Source organism: Triturus cristatus, chromosome 8, assembly GCF_964204655.1.
Source record: "Triturus cristatus chromosome 8, aTriCri1.1, whole genome shotgun sequence".
Classification (NCBI taxonomy): domain Eukaryota; kingdom Metazoa; phylum Chordata; class Amphibia; order Caudata; family Salamandridae; genus Triturus; species Triturus cristatus.
Genome location: NC_140591.1, coordinates 974,988,800 through 975,012,945, shown reverse-complemented (window position 1 = coordinate 975,012,945; position 24,146 = coordinate 974,988,800). Strand labels below are relative to the sequence as shown.

Sequence of the window (24,146 nt, the reverse complement as noted above, 5' to 3'; positions counted from 1 at the left end):
CCACTTCTCATAAGCCCATATGGTTGCAACTGTTTTATCTGGTCTCGGGGCTTTATATAGGTTTGAGATCCAGTGTCTGGACTGGGGAAGAAGTAGCATGACCAGCGTGTGTGAATAGTCTCTGGGAAGGAGATCCAACTGCTCATAGCCGTACGTGCCAACCGCGTTTATGGATGGGTTGTCCTGGTCTAGCTCCGAAGAACGTTTGCGCGTCCTCTAACAAGAAGAACTGATTATTAGGGTATAAATCAACAAGAGTTAACCTAACCCCCTTTTTCCCACCTCTCCACTGACCTTGTTTTAGTTACATTGGGAAATGCCACTGTGCTCCAGATGGCCATTCCTGGCAATTACAGGTGCCTTCCTTGTACTTTCTTAACTATCTTGTCCCATATGTAGCAAGCAATGCAGAGCAATTATGGCAGGTGCTGCAGGGCACCCCTTCCACTCATCAGCAAAACTGACTGTATTTCTCCGTTGTGAGTACCTCCAGCAGCCTTTTGGTCTCTCAATTATTTTCCTCGTCTAACTACTGTACTTCAGGTTGCAGCTGTGTTGCTATGTAGTAAAGTTGTATGTCAAACTTCAGCCTGAATGCAATTAAAACATGTGCAATTTTTTTTTATAGGCTCTCAAATCTTTCTTTTTTTTTTTTTCTTCTTCCAAATAGTTATATTGGACTGTTGTGTTTAGTTTTGTTTGAAAAAATTCAAAAACACCCCCAAAAAAACTGTTAAATACAAAAAAAAATAGCAAAACTGTTTTTACGGAACAACCTAAACTGGTGAAAATAGAAAAATTGCCTGACTGCAGGGATAGTGCCTGAGTGATTGTAGTAGTACTTCTATAGTGCCTGGGTGATTTCATGGGGGTAGGGCCTGAGTGATGGGAGGAGTGTATGTGTACTGCCTGATTGATTTGAGGAGTGCCTAGGTAGTGCCTGTGAGATTGCATGAGTGCAGGGGTAGTGTGTGAGTTCATGGCTAGTGCCTGGGTGATTGGAGAAGTGCACTTACAAACTGGTTGCCCTTTTATAGGAGTACGTTGTGGTACATCCCCCAAATCCAATTGCAGGTTTTCCTCCTAACAAAACATCATAATCTGTTTTTTAAATCTGTTGCATCCTTAAATGTACAAAAGCAAGCATTAAGTTTGAGACCATGCTCGCCTCCTCAATAATGAAGTTTCATTTTCTTCAGTGCTCTGAACTTCATAACAAGCTTTTCCAGATAGCTTCTGATCTTCCAATTTATTTTCATGTTCAACTGGTAGCATAAGTAATCGATGTAAAGTAATCCCTTTAATGTTGTGTGCTGCTAATCCAGTTGGAGCCGTTACAACACAGGATGAATGTGATTCAGTAATTTTGTGTAGATAACTGGTCAAAACTTTAAGAAACTTTTTCCTGTTCCAGCTTGACCACTGATATATTAGAATAGGTTTACATCATGTGCATTGGCATTCTTTTTTCATGCAGCAAACCATGCTGTATCTGTCCTGTCACTTGCTGATATTTCTATTGTTCAGTATTTAGTTCCCAACTGAATAATCTCCTGCTGCGCAAGTTCCATTGCCGTTTCTACTTCATGGCTATTGCTGCTTTGTTTTCAATAATTGGTTGTCCTAGTAGATCTTGACTTAGTGGAGCAGAACTTTGACTATCTTGAGAAATTTCTCTAGCCATTTCAGCTGCAATAGAAGTTTCTTGTTCATCTCATCATTTAATATTTGTAGGTAAGTTGGAAAAATTGTGCATTGAATTCTATCTTTACATGCATTAAAAATCTTCATAGCAGTCAATCTCCAGTAATTCTGCTTAACGACGCCAAGGCTTGAAGAGTTGCAGAAGTGCTAAATAGAAAGATTCTCTTATCTGGAGTTTCGCAACTGAGTTTTAATTTTAATTTGTGGTTAATTAGATTTCCTTTGGCATGTTTTACCAAACGTCCGTCACATCCAATTACTGCATATTTTTCTTTATTTACATTTTCTAAAACATTTCTCTCAAAGCTGTAATGTTGCAGTACTTCATAGAGACATAGGTTTTCCAGTTGTGCACTCCTTTTGGGATAGTACGTATCCAACATGTTAGTTTTGACAATAGCTGTGCTTTCTGGTTCATTCAATGCGAAGTATTCAGTTTCTTGTAGAGATTTCAATACTCTATTTCTTGTGGCGGCAAGACCTAGACTTGCCCAAACGATTCCTCTTGACTTTGAATATAAACTGGCAGAGCTCAACCGATCCGAACATTCATAGGATCCAATCTCTTGATGGGGAAAGCATTTTCAAGCTAAAGCTGTACAATTTCTTACTAAGATTCTTCTCTTGTGAAACTTCTTCCCACATTTCTTTCAACTGTCTTTTCAGATTTGGGTATATAAAGTAACATAGCGAGCAACAGCAATTGAATTATCTGCAACATACTGGATATCCAGGTTTGCATTCCACATTGTCAAAATCACTGGCTTGTAGTCCTTAATATACTTTGAATCTTCAGTTCTTTTTAAGTTGTATGTATTCTTCGGAGATTTTCGAGTTCTAGTATGCCTTACTGCTGACATAAAACTGACGCTTCCTTTTGAAATTATTGGATGTGGGAATCCAAAGCAATATTTTTTAATAACATTTTGTCTGACTTGTATTTTCGTCGACCATATTTTCTACATCGATTACTTTGAAACCGTAAAACTTGTCGTCTCAACCTGTTTTCTCCTCCTTTTTAAATTTTTTTTTTTTTAGAGTGGCACAGGTAACATACTCTTCGATGAAAGACAAAACACTCATCAGTATCAGTTCCAAATTGTGGTGCATTCTTGATGCATAATAGCATGTGTATATGAGGAGCACCTCTGGCTTGGTACTCCTTTCTCCAAAAGAATTCAGTAACTTCTCCAAGAGGTGGATTATTTTTATTGCAGATAATCATCATAGCTTGAAACCTATGATTAAAATATGTGCACACATTCACAGGATCCAAGGAACACAGTTCTCCGGCTGCCTTCAATTCAATGTTTTTTACATTTGAATTTGCTTGTCATATGAACGTCAAGTAAATCGTCCCACGAATGTTCAGCACAGCCAAGTGTTAGAAACCATGTAGGGGCACCTAAGTTTCTAAACATACATTTAAGTTCGCTGTGACAATACCAATACTCATTAGTACCACGTTGACACGCCATCAAATTAATTAACTGAGATTCTAAATGATCGTCTTTGAACTTTGTCCATCAATTCCTTTGCAGAAACATTTATAAAATGAACTCCTGTTTTCACTGTGGCTCACTGCATGTGAAAGTGCAGACAAGTCTCTTTCAAATAGAAGATTAAATATATATGGAATGCACTGTCAATCTTGGATCTTCTGAGTACAATCTTGTCAAGCGGTATTCTGAAGCTGGAATCTGTACTGCACGCTCAAAATATCGTCCATCTTCTCTAGTGCGGAACAGCTGTGGATAACAACAAGCTTACAAAGTTTTTTCCCATACACTCAAGGGAATTCCCTTTTGTTTTCTTAATTTGAAATAATTCAATAGTGTTACCAATCACTTCTTTTGAATGTAGAGGATGTATACTGTAATGTTCGTAAATCTCTTCACTCTTGGACTTGTCCACTTTTGTATTTGGCCAGTTGAAATTTGTTTCATCTTCTAAACATATTTCCTGGTTTTCCACATTTACAGTTTTATATTAAATATTATTCTGTACAAGATTAATGTAGCCTTTTGAAGTTTGGGGACATCTAACTCTTGCCATGTTTTCCAACTCTTTGTTGGTACACCATTAACTACAGGCTCACTTTCCTCTCTATACCAACAGTTTCAATATTTTTCTTAAAATCTAAAGGTAAGTAGACCACTCTTTATTTCAGACCTCTTTGTTAATCTTTTGGAGGCAGCTTACGTGTTTTAGGCTCCACGCTAACTATGGCCTAAAACGGGTACACAGATTGAATGAGCAAGGACTCAAATGTATTTAAATCTGCCAGTTCTAGAGGAATAGCCACCAACTCGAAGTTATGTACTGCTCTAGCTTGCATTTTGTTTTCTTCTAATTTGTTGTAACAATATTTACAAATGCGTTGAGCAGTACCCAACTAAAAACGACCTTCCACCAACAAATAAGCACCAAATTACTCCCACTTATCACTGTTTTCCTTTTCGCTTTTTAAATACACATCACCATTCCTTGTTTGACTTCTATAGTGAGTACGTCAACAACAAATACAAACATAGTTTGGGTTTTGACACGAAAGTAAAAACTTTTTTTAATTTCTTATATTCTGATAAGAAAATTCGTAATGTATCCTGCTTCTGTCTTAGAAAACCTTAATTTAGTTACATTGCACTTGTATTTAAGTTTCCATTTCACTTTTTAAATCCACAGTTAAGTTACGACCGTTCCCATTCTACTTAATGCCAGTTTCCATAGTAAGTTTATAGAACATTCAAATGTACTGGTAGGTTACAAGTTCACGTTAGTTTCAAGTTCAGCACACAAGCTTACTAATGCAACCAGCAGGTGTGGTTGACTTTTGCAAAATATTACCTTATGTTATCTACTGTACCTTTCAAACATTTTCTAATAACTAATCACAAACCTGTTCTCTCAGCAAACTAACGTACATCCTAGTTTTGAGTGCACAATCTTGATGAACCTTCCAATCACTTATCAGCCTTTTTTTTTTTTTTAAACATCTCCACTATTTTAGATATCTCTCATTCTACCAACTGACTACCTCAGCTACAGGCATCTTTTCATTCCTTCTAGACATCCCTTCAAGATGATCTTAGTGTGGATTGTAGGGCACAGTTATGTTTTCTGGTGCAAAATGTACTAATGGAGTTGTGACAGGCATGCAAGAAAAAAAACAATGCCCGCATTCTCCGTACTTTAACTCTGCCTCGCGGACCCGATTCCCCGATGCCCAGCCATTTCTTACAAAAAAGAAAATAAGCATTTTTGTTCCTCCTAGGGGCATCTTCTTTTTTTCACGTTTAGAACTGCGTAGGGGGCCCCTAATGCCATGACATGTAGCTCCCCTTGTCCAAAAGCAATTCTGCTTTGCTTTGTGAATGCGAGAGCCGGTTTCCTGCTCTTGCTTCCACGAAGTAAAGCTGAGTTTGCACCGACAGGGCAGGAGCCTTTTTCCTGCTCGGTCATTGCAAACTGCAATTTCCCGGAGGTAGGCACCCCAGGATATTGCTGGAACTGGTCCTGGGGTGGTGGCGGTCCCCAGGGAAAAGGAGGGCTCCACAAGTGGGGTTGCACAGCCCTACCCTCCAACAAATTTAAAGCCCCAGGGAGGTGGTGGTTCCTGGGACCAGGGGTCCTCTACGGCCCCCCCGTATTTAATCTAGTCAATGCCCCGGGGAGGTGGTGGTCCCGTGTGTGTGTGTGTGTGAGTGGCAGAAGTCCCACCCCCCCTCCACTTTTATTCCTATTGAAGTCTTGGAGGTGGGGTTCCCCAGGACATCGTGGGAGGCAGGAGCCCCCCCCACGCATAATTTATACAAGCACGGGTAAGGTGGCGGTCCACAGGGCTGCAGGAGGGCCTGTGGCCCCCCCCAACAAAATATTAATCATGCCTATGGAGGTGGGAGTCCCCAGGTCTGTGCATGCCCGCATATATTTTACTTATTGCCCCGGGACCTGGCCCACCCAGGGGCTTATTGAATCAGAGCGCGGGACACCGTGCTTAGTTTTAAAACATTTATTTTCTCGGGATTCGCTCACCCAGTGCGAAATCCACCAATTGTTTTTTAAACAAATGCTTTTTTTGGCACTCCTAACTAGGCCTAGGAGGGTCGGGGTGTTTCTACCCTGCCCCCTTTTTCTTTACAAAACAGACATAAAATAAATCCTATTCGTCCCTTTTTTCTTGGGACTGTTTTACCGAGTCAAAAAATGGCTGCCAACACTTCTTGGTTTAAAGCGTTTGCAGCCAATCAGAATGAAACTTGTGATTGGGAGGGCTTGCGGATCCACCGCGGTCACTATATATCGATATTTCTTTATTTTTAAATTTCTCAGGAACTACTGAAGGGATTTAGTAACAGAACTAACTTAAGACCAAATCCTAAACTTACTACCATTTTGGTATTCACAGAAGGCACTTAGGACTCCTAACTTCTGTGAATACCAAAATGGTAGTAAGTTTAGGATTTGGTCTTAAGTTAGTTCTGTGAATCTGGCCCACTGGGTGTATTCCTGGGTCTCGTCCCTGGTGTGCCTCCACCTGAACTCTGACTGAAGCCATCCTTCTGGTCAAGTCAGTCTTTGGAGAGCCCCAAAAAAAAAATGGGAGCAGCTCCCCTCAACCACCTTCATCCTGGCCGGGTGCAGGCGCATGCATCTGTGAATCTGGCCCAGTGGGTCTGTCAAATGACTGAGATGGAGGATGACCCACCATGCCCATACGCAGCACATAGAAGCGAAATCCGAAGGCAAATTTGATGTAGCTGGAGACTGTGATTGTGACACTTTGGAGTCCTCAGGAAATGTGTCCTTGCTGACATTGTCACAAGCTACTGCTGTATGACTATAATAGGGAGGCTACCGGGGGGTGGGAGGGGGCAATTCTATGGGTGTGGCGTGCTCCCTGTGCTGATTCTGGCTTTTTCACTGTGTGGAACCTACAAGGACCTGTTAAGCAGTGTGGGTGATTGACTGGGGTTGCAGAGACTCGACCCACAAAGCTTGACAGCTTTAAACTCTACCTTTCAGCATTTTAGGGACTGCGGGAGGGTGGGGAATCAACCCTTTATATCTAGGTGTGACCCCATGGGGTGGGTCTGAATCTCGCGTGCAACTGTACTAATTTACTTGTTCCTACGTTAATGGTTTATTAGACTGCAAAGTTGTGGTTTCGGAATGCGGTATTAAGGTAGAGGGAGGTTGTAGTGTTTGACTACTCCATACATATGGAGACATAATTTGAAGGTTTTAGGTATTTACCTGGGTGGAGGAAACTGGGTTTGGTTGGGTTTTTCTATGTTATGCAGTATGGTCAGAGCATTGCACATGTTTTATAAGAAAGTGCATGATGGTATATATGGTGCAGCCACAGGAGGGGTTATTGTGTTCTCCGCTTGTGGTTGAGAAGGAGCGATGGTGGCAGAGACACTTGAATACATGGCAGGAACGGTGAAGCTCTTCTCCTGGAACATCGGGGGCTTGCATGATAACACCAAGGGCTAGAGTGCACACCTACTTTAGGTGCTATGGGGTGGGTACAGCAATGTTACAGATCAATTTGATGAGGAAACTCTAAACCTAAAAAAAATGGCAATCTACAGTGAATTGCATCTTCTCCTGTCTACTCTTAATCTTCTATTAAGAGATCTCACTGGGACGGAGTTCCTAAGTATGATTCCTCTACTGACCCTAAGTAGTGACAAGATGGCCACGTTGGACAGCAGACCTCACCAGGGAGCAATTACTAGAGGCCATAAAGGATATGCCCCGCATGCAAACACCGTGCACGGATGATCTTCCTTCCAAGTTCGACTAGGGCTACTTTAACGTATTCGTTGATAGGCTCTTAAAGGTGTTCCAGGATGTCTAACAATCAGGCAGACTACAGCAGGAGACTCTTATGTTGCCCAAATTGGATTTTGACCTGGTGCTCACGGGCCTGTACTGACTGTTGCCTATGATAATCACGGTTGTTGAAGTGCTAGCCAAGGCCCTCGCTAACCAATTAATACATTAACCCCCCACATGAATATCCATAGATGGACCTGTGCCATGCAATCCATATGGGGTTTGAGGCAAGAGGAAGCTTGGTTGCCTTTGATATTGAAGCCCTTTGGCTCCCTGGTTTAGGACTACCTGTGGAAGATACTGAAGCAGATGGAACAAAGCCATGTATTTGTTAAATGGGTCTCCCTGCTTTTTACAAACTCCTTGGCGATAGTCCGGTCCGGTGGCTGTATATCAGATGCCTCTAACATCGAGCGGGGTACATAGAAGGGTTGCCCACTCTTGCCACTGCTGTTTGCCCTCGCAGTGGAGCCCCTAGTTATTTGCTTACTGGCCGAAACTGTCCATACGAGTGGAGGTGACGGATCACTTAGTCTCTTTATACACCGATGTTGCCATCATGCCCTTATTTACTCATAACAGCCTGCAGCCTCAGTGCTGCTCCTCATGCAGGAACTACTGGGATTCAGTGAGTCATCTGGTCTCTGGGTAACCCAAGATAAATCCTTAATATTTCCCATGCGGAATTGGAAGGCAAGCCCTTGGGCATTTTGTGATGAGTTGGGCTGCGATGGGAGCTGGAGGCGTTCCGATATTTAGGGATACATGTAGCACACATGGCCTCATAAAATTCTCCTAATTGGGCGGGGTTCGCTCCGGCTCCCGGAAACTCGGAGAGGCGTGGAGATGGCCAGTCTTAACCGCAGAGCTGGTCTCTAATGCCTGCATTCCCTCGTCAGCTGACAAAGTAAAGTCGAAGACCTCTATGACGACTAATTTCTTGGGAGACTTACCTGAATTACCTGACAACTTTGAGTGCAACAAGGATCTCTGACTCCATGACTGTTCCCGAGGCCTTCCTCTTGCTCTGGATTGTCATGGCTTTGCACATCAAACCACCAGAAGCTTGAGGGATCGTTCCATCAATGCCTTCGGATTCATGGTGTGGCAATTGGAGCAGGCCTTCAGATCGTGATTGAGTCAACAAAGGCACTCCAGATGCGGGTCCGTCACTGGCATTAAGTGGTGACAGGCACCGTAGGGCTTGAAGTCAGCCGTCCGGGAGGACATCATGCTACACCAGGAGGAAATACTTCAGAAGAACTTGCTGAAACAGATCAAAAATTGTTGTAAAAAATGGACTAAGGATCTGCGCTGACCGGTGCGGAAAGACAAATGTCGTCCGTGCTCTAGGGTGGCGCCTAAATAAGCTTAGCGCATATAATTTCCAGCACAGACAATACCACAGGGAGCTGATCAATACCACCTACTGGTGTGCAGGGGAACGGCTCACAAAGTTTCTGGATCAAGTGAGACACCTGTGGATAATTCTAAGGTAAGGAATCTGCAGCTAGGGAGTCTCTACCAGAAAAGACGTTACCGAAGGTAACTAACTCATCTGTTCTGTGTTTTCCCGGAAAATTAAAAGAACAGTAAATAAATACCAGTACAATGGTCATGCCTTTGACCAGGTTTGTTTACTAGCACACGGTCTGCATTTTACACCACTCAAACATCAGCCAGTGAGGCTCCAGTTAGAAATCGGAGCCATGGTGGCCTCTACCGTACATAGTTTGTGATGGAGTGCCCAAGAAGAGCTCTGCTCTGGGCACCATAAAGGATTGTCTTTCTGCTGTTTCTTTCTGCGGTTATCTAATCTGCCATCTCTTTAAATCCCCTATTGCACATAGGTTCTTGAAAGGTCTGCAATAGATTTCCACCGTCGCCCTTTATCATGCCTCAGTGGCACCTTAATCTCGTACTAACGTTCCTGATGTGTGTTCCTTTTGATCCCTTGCACAACTGTCTTCTCTGGCTCCTTACCATCAATATTCCTTCCTGGTTGCAGTAACATCTGCCGGAATGGTCCGTGAGCTTCAGGCTTTGTCATCCAAGCCGCCATACCGGAACATCTACCCAGACCAGCTGGTTCAATGAACTAGAGCTTCCTTTCTGCCAAGTCATCGCTCCCCCCCCCCCCCCCCCCTCCCCTTCAAGGCCCTAGTTTTCCATGCTATTGGTCAGTTTTCTACGTGGCTCCGCCTCGTGGTGTGGAAAGTCGTAAAAATTAGCTTAGTGAGGTCAGCTTGCTGCGGTGTCCCTGAATAGACACCGCACCGTCCAGGGCGTATGACTCCATGCAGAGCCATTCCACCCCCACCTACTGGTGTGCAGGGGTACTGCTCATGAAAAATTTCCAGATCCAATGTGACCCCTGGGGAGAATTCTAAGGTGAGGAATCTGGCTGGGTAGTCACTAGGAGATAAAACAGAAAACCAATCACAGGAAATATTATGATGTTCATACCTTTTTGACTGGGTTTTCTTACTAGGACATTACCCTCATTTGAAACCACCCGAACATCATCCCGTTATAGGCCACCATGGCTCTGATTCCCAAGAAAGAAAATGGTAAACAGAATACATCCCACTATTGAAGTACTTGTGTGCAGCATGCAGAGCAGTCATTACATCAGCCACAGTGCTACTGTACCAGCACCATAAATGAAGCTGCCAACAGAAGTAAAATGCTCTTAAAAACTGCTGAGTAGTACAATTAAATCCCTGCCTAACCTTCCAACCCCCCCCCCCCCCCTGGGCAATTCCAACTATTTCTTCAGTAAAACAAAATGGAGATCTGACAACAGATCAGCACCAATCCTGATCACCTGATACCCACACCTCCACACTGCATTCTACAATGGGCTCTTTCAATCCTTTATCTTTTTTTGACCTTGCTGCTTTCTTTCTGTCCCTCAAGGCCACATCCTATGACGTCTTACCTTCATCAAAGTCCTTTCTGAAAGACGCTAAACTCTTCTTACCATCATCCACATCACCTGCACTCAGTGCATCTTCTCAGAAGGTCTCATGACTGGTCAGAATCCCAAGAAACCTACACTGGCTTTTAATTGGCAAACAAATGCAGCATATGCACAACTCAAACATCGCATCATCTCCAAACATAACCTTAATGACTAAACTGGCTTTTGATCACGCTGTCAACACTCCTGACTACAGATATAGGTGGTACATGCCTTCTGATTTTGCTGCACCTTTCTCATTCGACACAATCATCCACTTAGTGACCTTTCACATTAGACTAATTGGTAATGTCCTCTTGGTTTTCCATCTACCTAAACAACCAACGTCTGTCTATACACATGAGCACCTACCTCCTGAATCCAGAATATTTGATCACATGCAGAGTCTCCCAAGGTTCCAGCTTGTCTCTGGTAATCTTCAACCTTTAGATGGAGCCTATTGGGAGTCCATCCATTGAGAACTACTTCAAAATTACTAATATGCCACCACTATACAACTCTATTTGAAAGGCTCCTGGCATGGAATACCTGAAATACTGCCTGAACCGCATCCGACTTCCACACCAAGCAACAACTAGTCAAAACCTGGCATCACCTTCACCGTGATGGAACTCATCTGGCATCCTCTGTAGACCTGCACCATCTTAAAAACCACCTGCAATACCTACAAAACTCACAACTAGACCTCCAGGCTATCTGGCTTACAAGCTCTCCAACTCCAGTAACTCTTGCAGCAAGAACACAGTTACTCTGGAGACTAAGTGCAAAAAAGAAAAAGCAGGCTACATATTCTTCTCTACGGCTGCTACCATTTTAAGAACGTGGGACCCTGCTTTACAACTGATAAAACGTGTACATTTCCAACACATACTTTAAACCTAAAATATTTTCTTGACCTTAATAATCATTTAGCCACTTGTCTCTGTTGTAGACTTGCTTGTGATCATTATTCTATGGATGGCGCTAACTATGCTATTGCATTCATATACTACGAAGTACACAGATACTTCAAGTGGAAATATAATTCAAGGTGAAGGCTGTTACAGTACATTATGGGCTTCAGGGTGATTTGGACATGGATCGTTCTAGTTATGCCTTACGCCCGAAGATTGGCAGAACATTCGCTTGTTTTTTTTCCTGAAAAGAATGCTAGCTGGTCGAAGTGCACATGGCATATGAATCTAAAACTGAAACATGCTGCAGTTTTTACAGTTAAGTAATGTTTTTAATGCATAATTGAAGCGTGTAGGGTTCTGAGTAATGTTTTAGGTACTAGGGCAGTTGTAGTTTTCAATTTCAGGTGGTATAAATATTAAGGCACTGAAATTCTTTCATATTCAATTAGGCTAGAAAACCTTTCTTATTTTTTTTAATCAGAAAAATTAAGTCCTTTTTCTTTCCATAGGTTTTCTGCATACTTCCTCTGCTGTCTTATTTGATGTGAAAGATGGTAACAACAAAAGTTGCATCATGGCAGACTTATCGCTTAATTTTTCAGTGCAATATAAAGCTTCAGACAAACAGGTAAGATCTGTCTCTAATATTTAACTGTGCTTTAGGGCGGTTCCTCGGGCTTTTATGACAGTGATTATGATCGAGGATACTTTAAGTTGGAAGAACCAGTTTAGACCTATACGCCCCAGGAAGTATGGTGTTAGAGCTTTACAATACCATGTAGAGAACCTATCGTGTCTACGTTTTCCATCTGTCCCGCTGCATTTTTCCAGTACCAAGTCAAACAATCGTGCAAACACACTAAGAAGTATTCCGTTGTTCTTAGCTAAGCACTGTCCGAAATGGCACTGATGTTGAAGGGGCACCCAAAGTGCACCCATTTTTGTGTGTGAGATTTATGTCCCCTATACGAGACTATAAACACCAATGGTTCTTAACCTTATTAATTCTACGGTCCCCCACTTAATCATTTCTGGAATCCAGGGACCCCCAATTAGTCCTTATTGGAATCCAGGGACACTGGCTTTAGCAATTTGGAATATTTAAAGTTTTAAAAACCCCACAAACTATGAATTGTACTACTTAATTCACAAACTGTTCTGTGTGACTCAGACCTCCTCTGCAAATGTTATTACCTGTACAGTAATCTGTAGACCCACTAACAGTGTCTGACATTGTTTTTGGTTTTCAGTGCGAAATGTCTGGAGTACAACGTCCTAAACTGTTGACTTGGACCTCTGTCGGTGCCAACCAAACTTTTTAGAACCACGTCCTAACTCTCAGACACAAACTTTCACGATCCACTTATGTATAATGGACATGAGGCGGGTATAATTTGTATTTGTGTATAATAGCAATAGTTTGTAAACATCACAACCTTAACCATGCTCTTAAATATCTGATTGTGGCCAAGATATTAATCAGCCCATAAACGTGGCAGACGGTCGGCTGCACTGGAGTCTGCAGCGGGAACACTTTTCATAGTGGTGTGCTGGCCTGTGGCATACATTCACTAAAATCACAAGAATTATCAAATTTTGGTGTTGACACCAGTGATTTTAACAAATTGGAGAAACCATTTGGGATGGCCCCATTTTTGTCAAGTCCCAGCGGCGCATTTTGGAGGGGGGCGGGTTTGTGTGTGTGTATATTATCTGCTGGCGGTCGCCAGTAGATAGTTATAGTTAGGACCGTGTTTCCATAGGAAATCTCAAAATTCTATTTTGAATAACTTTGACGCCGGTTGACGAATCTTCGCGAAATTTTCAAAACTAATGGGGCGCTCCGCTCAGCTCCTGTCCTGAAAGTCTCGGGGGGGGGGGGGGGGGTGTATTCGTCAAGCGGGAGCCGAGGAAAAAAGGGGGGGTCCCAAAACGCGTTTTCCCCATGCATTTTCCCATAGGACCTTTAGTCGAAGGTACAGCCCGAACGGCTGAACAGAATTACTTGAAATTTGGCAGAGGTAGTCCTCAGGTCAGGGATGTGCCTTTTGCATATATGGAGTCAATCTGTTCAGTAGTTCCTGAGAAAATTGCAGTTAAAGCACATAAATCTATAGCCGCGCACCCTTACGTGCGCAAGCGTAATTCTGATTGGTGGTTAGATGTCAGTCAACATTCGAATCGGTCGAAATCGGGAAGTGTCGGCCGCCATTTTGTTTGTTTTCAGTGCGAGAGTGAAAAAGGAAGGTGGCGAACGTGAAAAGGGGGCAGGGTAGAGGGTTCCTGACCCCCTAGCCTTTGTCAGGGGGTCCCTGAAGGACCCCGAAGGCAGAATTTTAAAAAAAAATAAAAAATTCTTCTTTTTCTTTAATCTCGGGGGTGCGCGCACCGTGCGCGCACGGTGAAAAACAATAAAAAAAAATATTTAATACGTAGTTTATTGTAAAATAAATATATTAACAAAAATAATACATACATACATAACTTAGCATTTAAAAAACCGTACAAATTCACTGAAAAAAACATAGGTTTCACACACGTTATAGTTGGGTAGATATTTCACTCCTAAAAAAACCAATGAAATTCCCCCGTTATAGTTAGTTCAGATAAATATAACTCGCGCGACCGCCACTCTTATCACAAGGATGATGTCGAGTGATGCTACTGACCATGTCATGAGTGATGTAATATGTGACGTCATGAGCAGGATTGCGGGCGCACGAGTTAGTTATCTGAAGTAACTATAACGGGGGAATTTCATTGTTTTTTTACGAGTGAAATGTCCAGCTAACTATAACATGTGTGAAACCTATGGTTTTTTTAAGTGAATATATATATATATAATCTACTGGCGGTCGCCAGTAGATAGTTATAGTTACAACCTAGTTTCCATAGGAAATCTCAAACTTCTATTTTGAATAACTTTGGCGCCGGTTGACGAATCCTCGCGAAATTTTCAAAACTAATGGGGCGCTCCGCTCAGCTCCTACCCTGAAAGTCCCGGGGTGATTCGTCCAGCGGGGGCCGAGAAAAATGGGGGGTCCCAAAACGCGTTTTCCCCATGCATTTTTCCATAGGACCTTTAGTCGCAGCTACAGCCCGAACGGCTGAACAGAATTACGTGAAATTTGGCAGAGAGGTAGCCATAAGGTCAAGTAAGTGCCTTTTGCAGGTCTGGTGTAAATCTGTTCAGTATTTCCTGAGAAAATAGCATTTAAAAGCATATCAATATCTATACGCGCGCACTGTGCGCGCACCCTGCCGTGCGAGAGCGCAATTCTGATTGGTTGTTAGATGTCGGTAAACATTCGAATCGGTCGAAACCAGGACCCGTACAAATTCACTGAAAAAACCATAGGTTTCACACACGTTATAATGAGCTGGACATTTCACTCGTAAAAAAACAATGAAATTCCCCCGTTATAGTTAGTGCAGGCAACTATAACTCACGCGACCGCAATCCTCTGCTGATGACGTCGGATATTACATCACTGATGACATATGTGTCTTTATGAAAAATAAATATTTGTAATATATGTATAGCTAAAGATTAATGGAAGAAGACATGGGGTAAATAAGTGTCTAAATACAGTGATGTAATATCTGACGTCATCAGCAGAGGATTGCGGTCGCGGGAGTTATAGTTCCCTTTACGAACTATAACGGGGAATTTCATTGGTTTTTTACGAGTGAAATGTCCAGCTAACTATAACATGTGTGAAACCTATGGTTTTTTCAGTGAATTTGCAAGGTGTTTTTTAAATGCTAATTCGTAACTATAACGTGTGTGAAACCTATATTTTTTTTTTTAGTGTGTGTGTGTATATATATATATATATATATATATACTTAAATTGGCACTAAATGGGCAAGTAAGGGATAAAATTCAGATCAGGGAGCTTCGTAAGTCTTATAAATTGGCAATTAAGAATAGGAGGGCCAGTTTAAAGAAGGAAGCATGGGAGGAATTACTAGGTGCTTCAGAACGGAGAGATATGACTGTCTTTTGGAGGGCAGTAAATGCACCATTTTTTAAGGACGACCCTAAGGCGAGGATTGAGATTGCCATCGGTGAGGATGAATGGGTGAGTTACTTTGAGTCCCTTTATAGCCCTGCTGACCCTTTGAGTGAACCGATAAAGCAAGATTCACCTAATATACCCAAAAAATTTAAGAGCTTGAACCTCACATTCACACTGAGTGAGGTGTTGAAGGGTATTAGCTTGAGCCAGGGGGGTAAGGCACCAGGCCCTGATGGGGTACCGGTAGATGGTTTTAAAGATAACCTTACACTATGGGCACCCCTATTAACTAGATTTTTGAACGCTGCTTGTAAGCTTGGTCTTCCTAATACCTGGTATGAATCAATAATAGTACCTATCTTTAAAAAGGACGATAGGGAAAGCTGTAAATGCTATCGCCCCATATCCCTACTCGATTCTACCATTAAAATTGTGGGCAGGGTTATCCTTGATAGGTTGCAGGTGTGGGCAGACGAGCATAAGATTATCAGCGACTTGCAATATGGGTTTAGGGAAGGGGTAGGGACTGTAGATCAAGGACTCAATTTATTCATTCTATTGGAAAAATATACCAAGGCTAAGGGTGGGAAAATGTTTTTAACTTTTGTGGATTTAACTTCCGCCTTTGACTGTGTTACACACAGTAAACTATGGTTAATTTTAATACGATTGGGAGTTGAGGACAATATTATTTGTTTCCTAAGGGAGTTGTATAATGGGGCCAGGGCTACAATTAGATATGGTCTAAAAGGAGAATGTACCAGAATGTTTAATATTGCGAGGGGAGTAAGACCAGGATGCGTCCTTGCCCCGTTTTTATTTCCAATCTATTTCAATGGGCTTGAGGATACCTTGCTGAGGGACTGCATAGATATGCCTTTGGCATCAAAACGCCATATTCCGGCTTTAATTTACGCAGATGATGCCGTTCTGATGACAAGGACCCCTGTTGCAATGCAAACCATGATTACTTCCTTTTCGACTTTTATGACTAGTTTGGACCTGAAGGTGAACTGTACTAAAACTTATTCCATGATTTGTGGCACTAAAACTAAACAGAGGAAAAAAGTCATGTTCATAGATTCTAAGCCATTAGAACATATTTCTACTTTCCCCTATTTAGAAATTATGTTTGAATGCTCAGGTCAGTGGAATGCTGCAGTTAAGGGGAGAAACATGCAGTTCACTAAGACCATAATGGCCCTTAAACTTTTTAGTAAAAAGATGGGTAAGAAACCATTGAATGAGTTATTGCGCATTTATAAAACCAGTTGTGTGGCCGTGGCAACTTATGGCGCGGGAATTTGGGGCTATTCAAACGTAACCAGTCTACAGCTGACAGAGAATAGCTTTTTGAAATTTCTTTTAACTACGCCAGAGAGCACATCCACTTATAACGTCCATGCTGAGCTCGGAATGTTATATATTGAGGACCTTATTAGAATTCAGCCTGTTCTCCTGTGGTATAGGATTTGGACTACAAATGAGTGCCACTTGAATCGCCTTATATTGAGGGATGCCCTAAACTTGGAGAATGTGCACCGAATGAAATGGCTGAGGTACATTAAAAGCTTCTGTGGCCATATTAACCATCCGAAATTTTATGATGATCCTGAGTCTATGGTGATGATCTCTAGGAAGGAACTGAAAAGGTTATGTATTATGTACCTAGAGGAGTTGTTAAGAGAACGAACGGAACTGACAAAAAAAACAGTGATGTCCCATCAATTGATTTTAATTTAGCAGGATATTCAACCATATTTAACCCGGCGGGTGACGGAACATGAAAGGTTCCTGTTGATACGTTTTGGACTTGGGTTTCTTTTTAGGTCTGAGTTTTCCTGTTGAAAATGATTGGTCAGCTGGAATTATTAAATGCCCCTGTGACAACATGTCCTCCCAATCGGATATCCATATTTTATTCTTTTGTAAATATTACGTTATTCCCAGGGAAAGGTGGATTAAGCCAATTATAAAATATATGAATCTTAGACAATGCCGACCTGCCTTTTTGATTATACGAAAACTTGAGGATATATTTACGGTAGCCTCTGTCTCTATTTCTTAGAAATGTTTTTCATTTAAGAAAATCGATACTGTTTTAAATGTTTTTAGAGCCCATGTGTCTTTTAACACTTAATTTCAATTAAATAGTGATAGAATAAAATATCTGAAATGTGAAATGTGAAATCTGAAATGTGATATAACATGTTTTTATGTACTTTTATGGTTATCATTGTTTTATAACCGAATAAAGTCTTAATGTGTGTGTGTGTATATATATATATATATATATATATATATATATATATATATATTGTAGATCACATGCCTTGCATACTCCTGCCATCTAGTGTTGGGTCCAGATGTTTGCAAGTTGTTTTTCTTCGAAGTCTTTCCAGTCACAAGGTAAGGTGACGCCTCCTTTCGGTGATAGTGCGCATGGGCATCGACTACATTGTTTTTTTGGGTTTTTTTTTCCGCCATCGGGTTTGGACGTGCATTGCTGCACTCCGTTTTGAAATCAGTCCTCGGGTTCCCCTCGGTGTGTAATCCACTCTACCCTCGACGGTATTGTTTGCGAACCCGTTTCCTTTCGTTTGCGGTTCGACTCAACCATCAAATCTGCATTTCAGTTGCTAGTTCCGCGGGCAGCCAACCGGCCTATCCGCGTGGGTCCAGCACCTTGTGAGTGCCATCTTTCTTGCATGGTATGCCCCCACGTTTTGCTGAATGTACTTTGACTGAGTGTGCCCTGGGCTCCTGCCAATCTGGTACCCAGGGCCTATGTTCCTTCCCTAAAACTGTGCTGAAACCTAAACCCCAATAGGCAAACTCTGGCCACATTTCAGCCCCTGGTAAATGGTACTGTAGGTACCCAGGGCCTTGTGACCAGAGAAGGGCTGCAGCACTTATTGTGCCACCTTTAGAGGCTCTGTACACGCACACGCACGCCCTTGCAGGCTGAGGGTCTGGGTACAGAACAAAACAGTCGACATAGCACACATCCCTGTGTGCCACGCCCACAACACACACGGCCCTGGCATTCATCAGCCACCCCTCTAGCAGGGTGCCTTATGCCAGTGGTTTTGGTCCAGGTGCATGAGCCTTGTACCCCTACAGTACCCAGGTCCATTCCTGGGCACTGTAAGTGCAGTGCTGCCATTTAAAGGGATTTAATGTACAGTGCACGACAGAGCATCTTAGAGATGCCCCCTGAAACTAACCTACAATCCCTGTCTTGTCTGAGGGGCTGCCTAGGCTGCCACACAGCAGACATGTTGCTGGACCCCTGGATAGAGAGCCATCTGCTCTCCTGGGCCTGCAACAATGCACATCCTAGGCGAGGTGCTAGGTTTCCTCCCCCAGGATGGAAGGGGAAGCTTCAAAGGCATGCTGCCTTTGTGAGCTTCTCCAGGCCACTTGCTTTACTCAGCAACTGGCCCATACCGGTTCTAACCCCCACTCGGGCGGGTAGACAGTCGGAAACCCCAAGGAAGGACAGGGGGTGTGCCAACCCCACCCCTCAGGTGGGGGAGGCGAGGTGAAGCACATCTCCGGTCTCTCGCTATCTTGAAGATTGGAAGCCCTGCCCAACCAGGACTAGGCTACTGCCCCCTCCCACAGGAGTGTGGCAGGATAGGGGTTGTACCCACCCCAGGGCAGGGACCCAGTGGTGCCTGCCCTTTACTTACCTGTAACGCCCCTAAAGTTAGTATTTAGGGGCACCCTGAACCTTCCTTCGGCCCAGATTCCGAAGCAGCAAAGAAGATCAAGAGACAAGAAGACCTGTCGTGCAGCTGCTCACAAGTGGAAGACACCAACTGCTTTGGCCCTAGCCCTACCGGCCTGTTGACCCTCAAACCTGCTCCTGCTAAACCCTGGCATCTCCTGTGGCCAGCAACCTCACAAACCCCGGAGGACCTGGCTACCTTGTGACGCTAAGCAACTGGGACTCCCACGAGCAGTGGTACTGCTCAAAGCAAGTAACTGACCCCTGGCATCAACCAGGAACTGCGAACCCTGCACCCTGCACCCTGCACCTGCCAAGCCTGGTCTGTGCTGGAGTGAACTAAGACCCGGAGGACGTCCCCCTGGCGACTGTGACCCCGAATCCAGCACCCAAGGACCCACCTCAACGCTCCTGATGCCTGCAGCCGCAGAACCAGGGACCCCTCCAACTGCGACCAGCCGAGGGTAAGATTTCCTGACACCAAAGGCACCCCGGCACCCTGCGGCCCCCTGTGCTCCACTCCTGGGTGCCTACCTATTCTCCAGCTACCCAACTTACCTCTCAAAGTGGTGGTCACACCTGAAGAATCGACGGCCCAGAGCTTGCAGTTTTTGAGCTTCTCCATTGCAATCCATTGAGTGCCCAACGGCTCAAAAGCAACCTGCACCCAGCCGCCAGAGTGCCCCTTGCAGTGCAATATCTACTCTACTTCCCCATTTGCCCTGAGCAAGTTACCTGGAGCCCAGCTCCCACAGCCGCATGCCCTGATTGCCAGCAGCCACCAACCAAGGGCCCCCTGCCTCCCATAGGATAACATTGGGCCTAACTCACTCTGCACCCGGCTGCCCCTGTGCCGCTGAGGGTGTAACAACTGTACTAACCTGACCTTGGGGGGGCCCCGGAGTATATGCCCAGAACCTTAACTCTGCCAGTCGAGTACTTACCCAAAAGCTGATAACTCACTTTTCTTCCATAGGGTAACATTGTCTGGCTTCTTCTGTAATTTCTTCTAAATATGGAGTTTCTAAACTTTAATAATAATAATAATAAAAGGGATCTTATCATGCGCAAACATAGCCCAATGGGCGTCAAGGCGCCTAATTCCAAATCCAGCTCATAACAAAGCCCCTGCAGCTCAACCTGTGTAAGCTCTAGAAAAGCACCACGTTTTTAGGGCCTTTTTAAACAGCGCTAGAGAGGGTAAGGTCTTCATCTCCATCGGCAAGATGTTCCAGAGTTGTGGAGCAACGACTGAAAAAGCCCTGGCTCCCCATCTGGTGAGCTTAAAACGAGGGACAACAAGTTGGAATAGTCCCGAAGAGCGCAAACACCTTGTGGGGTGGTAACGGGTAAGCAGGGAGCTGATAGCGCCTTTAGATCCATACTCGAGTGCTCTATAGGTCAGACACAGAATTTTGAAATAAATTCTGTGCTGAATAGGCAGCCAATGGAGGTCTCTCCTCGCAGCAGTAGCAGAAGAGGCCCTGGAAAGATCCAGGACAAAACGTGCAGCAGCGTTCTGCACGATTTGCAGTCGATGTATGAGGCCCTTGTTGGATTCCATGTAGAGAGAGTTGCAATAGTCCAACCTGGAACCGACAAGGGCGACTGCAATCTGCTTGCGTGCTTGAAGAGGCAGATAGCTGCGAATTCTGTTGAGCGTCCTGATCACGCCCCAGCAGGTCGAAACAGTCCGATTCACCTGTAAGGACATCGAGAGTGAAGTATCGAACACTACACCCAGATTTCTGGCAGATTGAGAGGGAGTGGGGCAGGTGCCAAAAGAGGAGGGCCACCACTCATTCGACCAGATATCTTGGTCCTTCCCAAAGATCAAGACCTCAGTCTTGTCGCCATTTAGCTTCAGGGAGTTGGTAACCATCCAATCTGCAACGCGTTGCAGACAGGACCTGAAGCTAAAGGCAGATGTTATGACAGAGGACTGAGTGAGTGAGACCGTGATCTGGGTGTCATCGGCGTATGATACCACCTCCATCCCCTGCGATCTTACTAGCCTAGCAAGGGGGGCCACGTAGATGTTGAACAGGGTCGGACTTAATGCCGACCCCTGTGGCACCCCACATTGCAAAGACTTTGCTGGGGAGAGGTGGTTGCCGAGCATCACTCTCTGTTCCCTATCAAGGAGAAAGGAGTTGAGGAGACTCAGGGCCGAGCCAGTGACACCTGCCTCCCTAAGCCGAGATGTTAGAATGGCAGGAGACAGAGTGTCGAATGCGGCTGTGAGGTCCAATAGCACAAGAACAGTAGTTTGTCCAGCATCAACCTTGTGTCGGATGTTGTCGACTACAGAGGTGAGGGCAGATTCTGTGCTATGATGTTTTCGAAATCCATGCTGGGTAATGTCAAGATACTCCGAAGCTTCAAGAAAAGAGGATAAATGGCGATTCAGGTGTGCTTCTAGAATTTTAGCAGGTGCAGGGAGCAGAGAGATGGGTCTAAAATTTTTCAAGAGGCCGGGATCGAGTGAAGGCTTCTTAAGGAGCGGCTTCACAATGGCCTTCCATATTGATGGAAAAGGACCTTGAACAATTGCCTTGTTCATCACCTCAAGTAGGGGAGGAAAGAGGCTGTTCCTACACTCATTTAGCTTTTTGAGAGGCAATGGATCTAGTGGAGAGGAGGATTTCGTCTTGTCTAGAAGAAGATTCAATCCCTCCAGAGACATAGAAGGAAAAACAGAAAGGAGGCTGGAAGGGACTATATCCAGTGTCTCAAAAAAACTTATGCCTGGAGGGAGATTTTCAGCCAAGGAGAGACGTTGTACTTCCAAGGAAGTATGAATATCAAGGATTTTTGTATGAAAAAAGTCTGCAATGTCGTCACAAAGACGTTGAGAGCTGACTACGGGATCTGGAAGTTGGAGGGAGCACAGCGAGTCAGCAATTTTAAAAAGCTCCCTAGAGGAGGTGAGTGAACTGGTAAGGTTGGAGAAGTATTCCTGCTTCTCCATTATCACTTTCTGCTTATACTCCCGTAGAGCAGACTTGTGGGCCTCCCTATCCATGGGATCCCAGGATTTCCTCCATCTCCTCTCACTGCTTCTGCAACCCTGTCTTAATACTCTAAGATGGTCCGAGAACCATGGCGCTGATGGTTTCCGCCGGGCTACATATCGCAGGGATGCAGGGGCAAGTTTTTCTACTGCATTAGTGATGGAATCCTGCAGATCTTGTGCTGCCTCATCCGCGTCTTTTAGGGAGAGAGCCTCTGGTGTAGGAACAAAAGGAGCAAAAGCCTCATTCGTAAGGTTTCTAAAATTTCTTCTAGAAACGAAAGGGGTAGTCCCTTTCTTAGTCGAATGAGAAGTAGAAAAGGCTAACTGCAGAGGAACCGCAAGATGATCTGTCCACACCAACGGTAAAGGTGTGCCGCTGGAGAGTCTTAGATCATTAGAGAAAACCCCGTCAAGGATGTGACCTGCTATGTGAGTAGCATTGGTAACAAGCTGAATGAGATCACAAGCTCCGAGTGATTCAACCAATGATATAGTATCCTTAGAGTAAACCTCATCGAGATGGAAATTGAGGTCACCTAAAATGGTGAAGGAGGGCTTTCCGAAGTAAGGTTCAAGGATTCTCAATATGTCCGAGGCAAAATTAGCTCTGTGACCAGGCGGCCTGTAGGTCAGTATACCCGTAAAAGAGACTGAAGGGGCACATGTAATACAGAAGTATAGAGCTTCAAAGCGATCTTGGGGCGAGGAAAGTGGATTAACCGTACATAGCAAGGAGGATTTAAAAAGAATGGCAATGCCTCCTCCTCTACGTTTAGGTCTATCATGCCTATGTAAGGAGTAGCCCTCAGGAATGGCTAGAAGAAGGTCATGACCCGAGGAGTCAGTGGCCCAGGTCTCTGTGATAAAAACCCAGTCTGGCTGCCTTTCGTCCACAAAATCGTGCAAGGCAAGATTATGTTTGATTAGCGAGCGCGCATTTAATAGAAACCCAGTGTTATGAAAAGCTGTGGACCTAGAGGAAGAAGAACAGAAGCTAGTAGAACAGGTGACAAGGGGATGGAAAGAGGAAGAGCAGGCCGTACAGCGGCGAGAATGTAATAACCCCAGCGGAGTAAAACAATGTAGAGAGGGGCATGTGGGAGGTCTGAGAGCCAAAAGCGCAGATGAAGAATAACGCATAAATGTCTTACCAGGGAGCGAAGGTACGAAAACCGGGTCCAGCCCGACCTGCAGCCCGACCTGCAGCCCGTCCTCAGCGCGGACGGGCGCAGACGGGCTGAACTCTGGCGTAACTCCGGCGGAAGACCGGCGACCCCGCTGCGCGATGACGCTGCGCGTCTGCATGACTACAATATATGGAGGTCGAGCCTCCTAGATGAAGACTAGAGCGTGAAATGGATCGCTCCTCACGCAAGATGGCCGCCACCGTGACAAGGGCGAGGGACCCGCAAAAAATGCGGTGAGATAGTCCAATTAGAGTGCAAGTTGAGGTGACAGCAGTGCAGGTAAGCAAGGGCAATTATTAAAAACAGGGAATACTTTAAAAACGAAAACGAACCAAATATACAAAACGGGGGTTTAAAAACAGCAGTAGCTGTACACTGGTCGAGCGCTGCACGCTAATGCGCTGAGCTGCACGCTAATGAGCTAAGCTGGTAGGCAAGGGTGATTATTAAGAGCAGGGAATACAATAAAAACGAAAACAAACCAAAGCACACAAAACGGGGGTTTAAAAGCAGCAGTAGCTGTACACTGGTCAAGCGCTGCACGCTAATGCGCTAAGCTGGAGTAGGGACGAGCCCTGAAATTACCTGCCATTTATGGAGGTCGAGCCTCCTAGATGAAGACTAGAGCGCGAAATGGATCGCTCCTCACGCAAGATGGCCGCCACCGTGACAAGGGCGAGGGACCCGCAAAAAATGCGGTGAGATAGTCCAATTTAAAATATTCACCTAAAATCAACCAAGTAACAAACTCGCCTGCTATC

The 24,146-nt window shown here is 44.3% G+C and overlaps 1 protein-coding gene across 1 annotated transcript in view; it reads left to right on the top strand.

Moving 5' to 3' along the window:
* Positions 1-24,146, top strand: part of LAMP1 (lysosome associated membrane protein 1) — a 289,289-nt gene that overhangs the window by 31,636 nt on the left and 233,507 nt on the right. Inside the window, exon 2 of the mRNA XM_085622500.1 lies at positions 11,937-12,055. Within this exon, the coding sequence (XP_085478626.1) occupies positions 11,937-12,055 (119 nt within the window). The remainder of the gene's footprint in view (positions 1-11,936; positions 12,056-24,146) is intronic.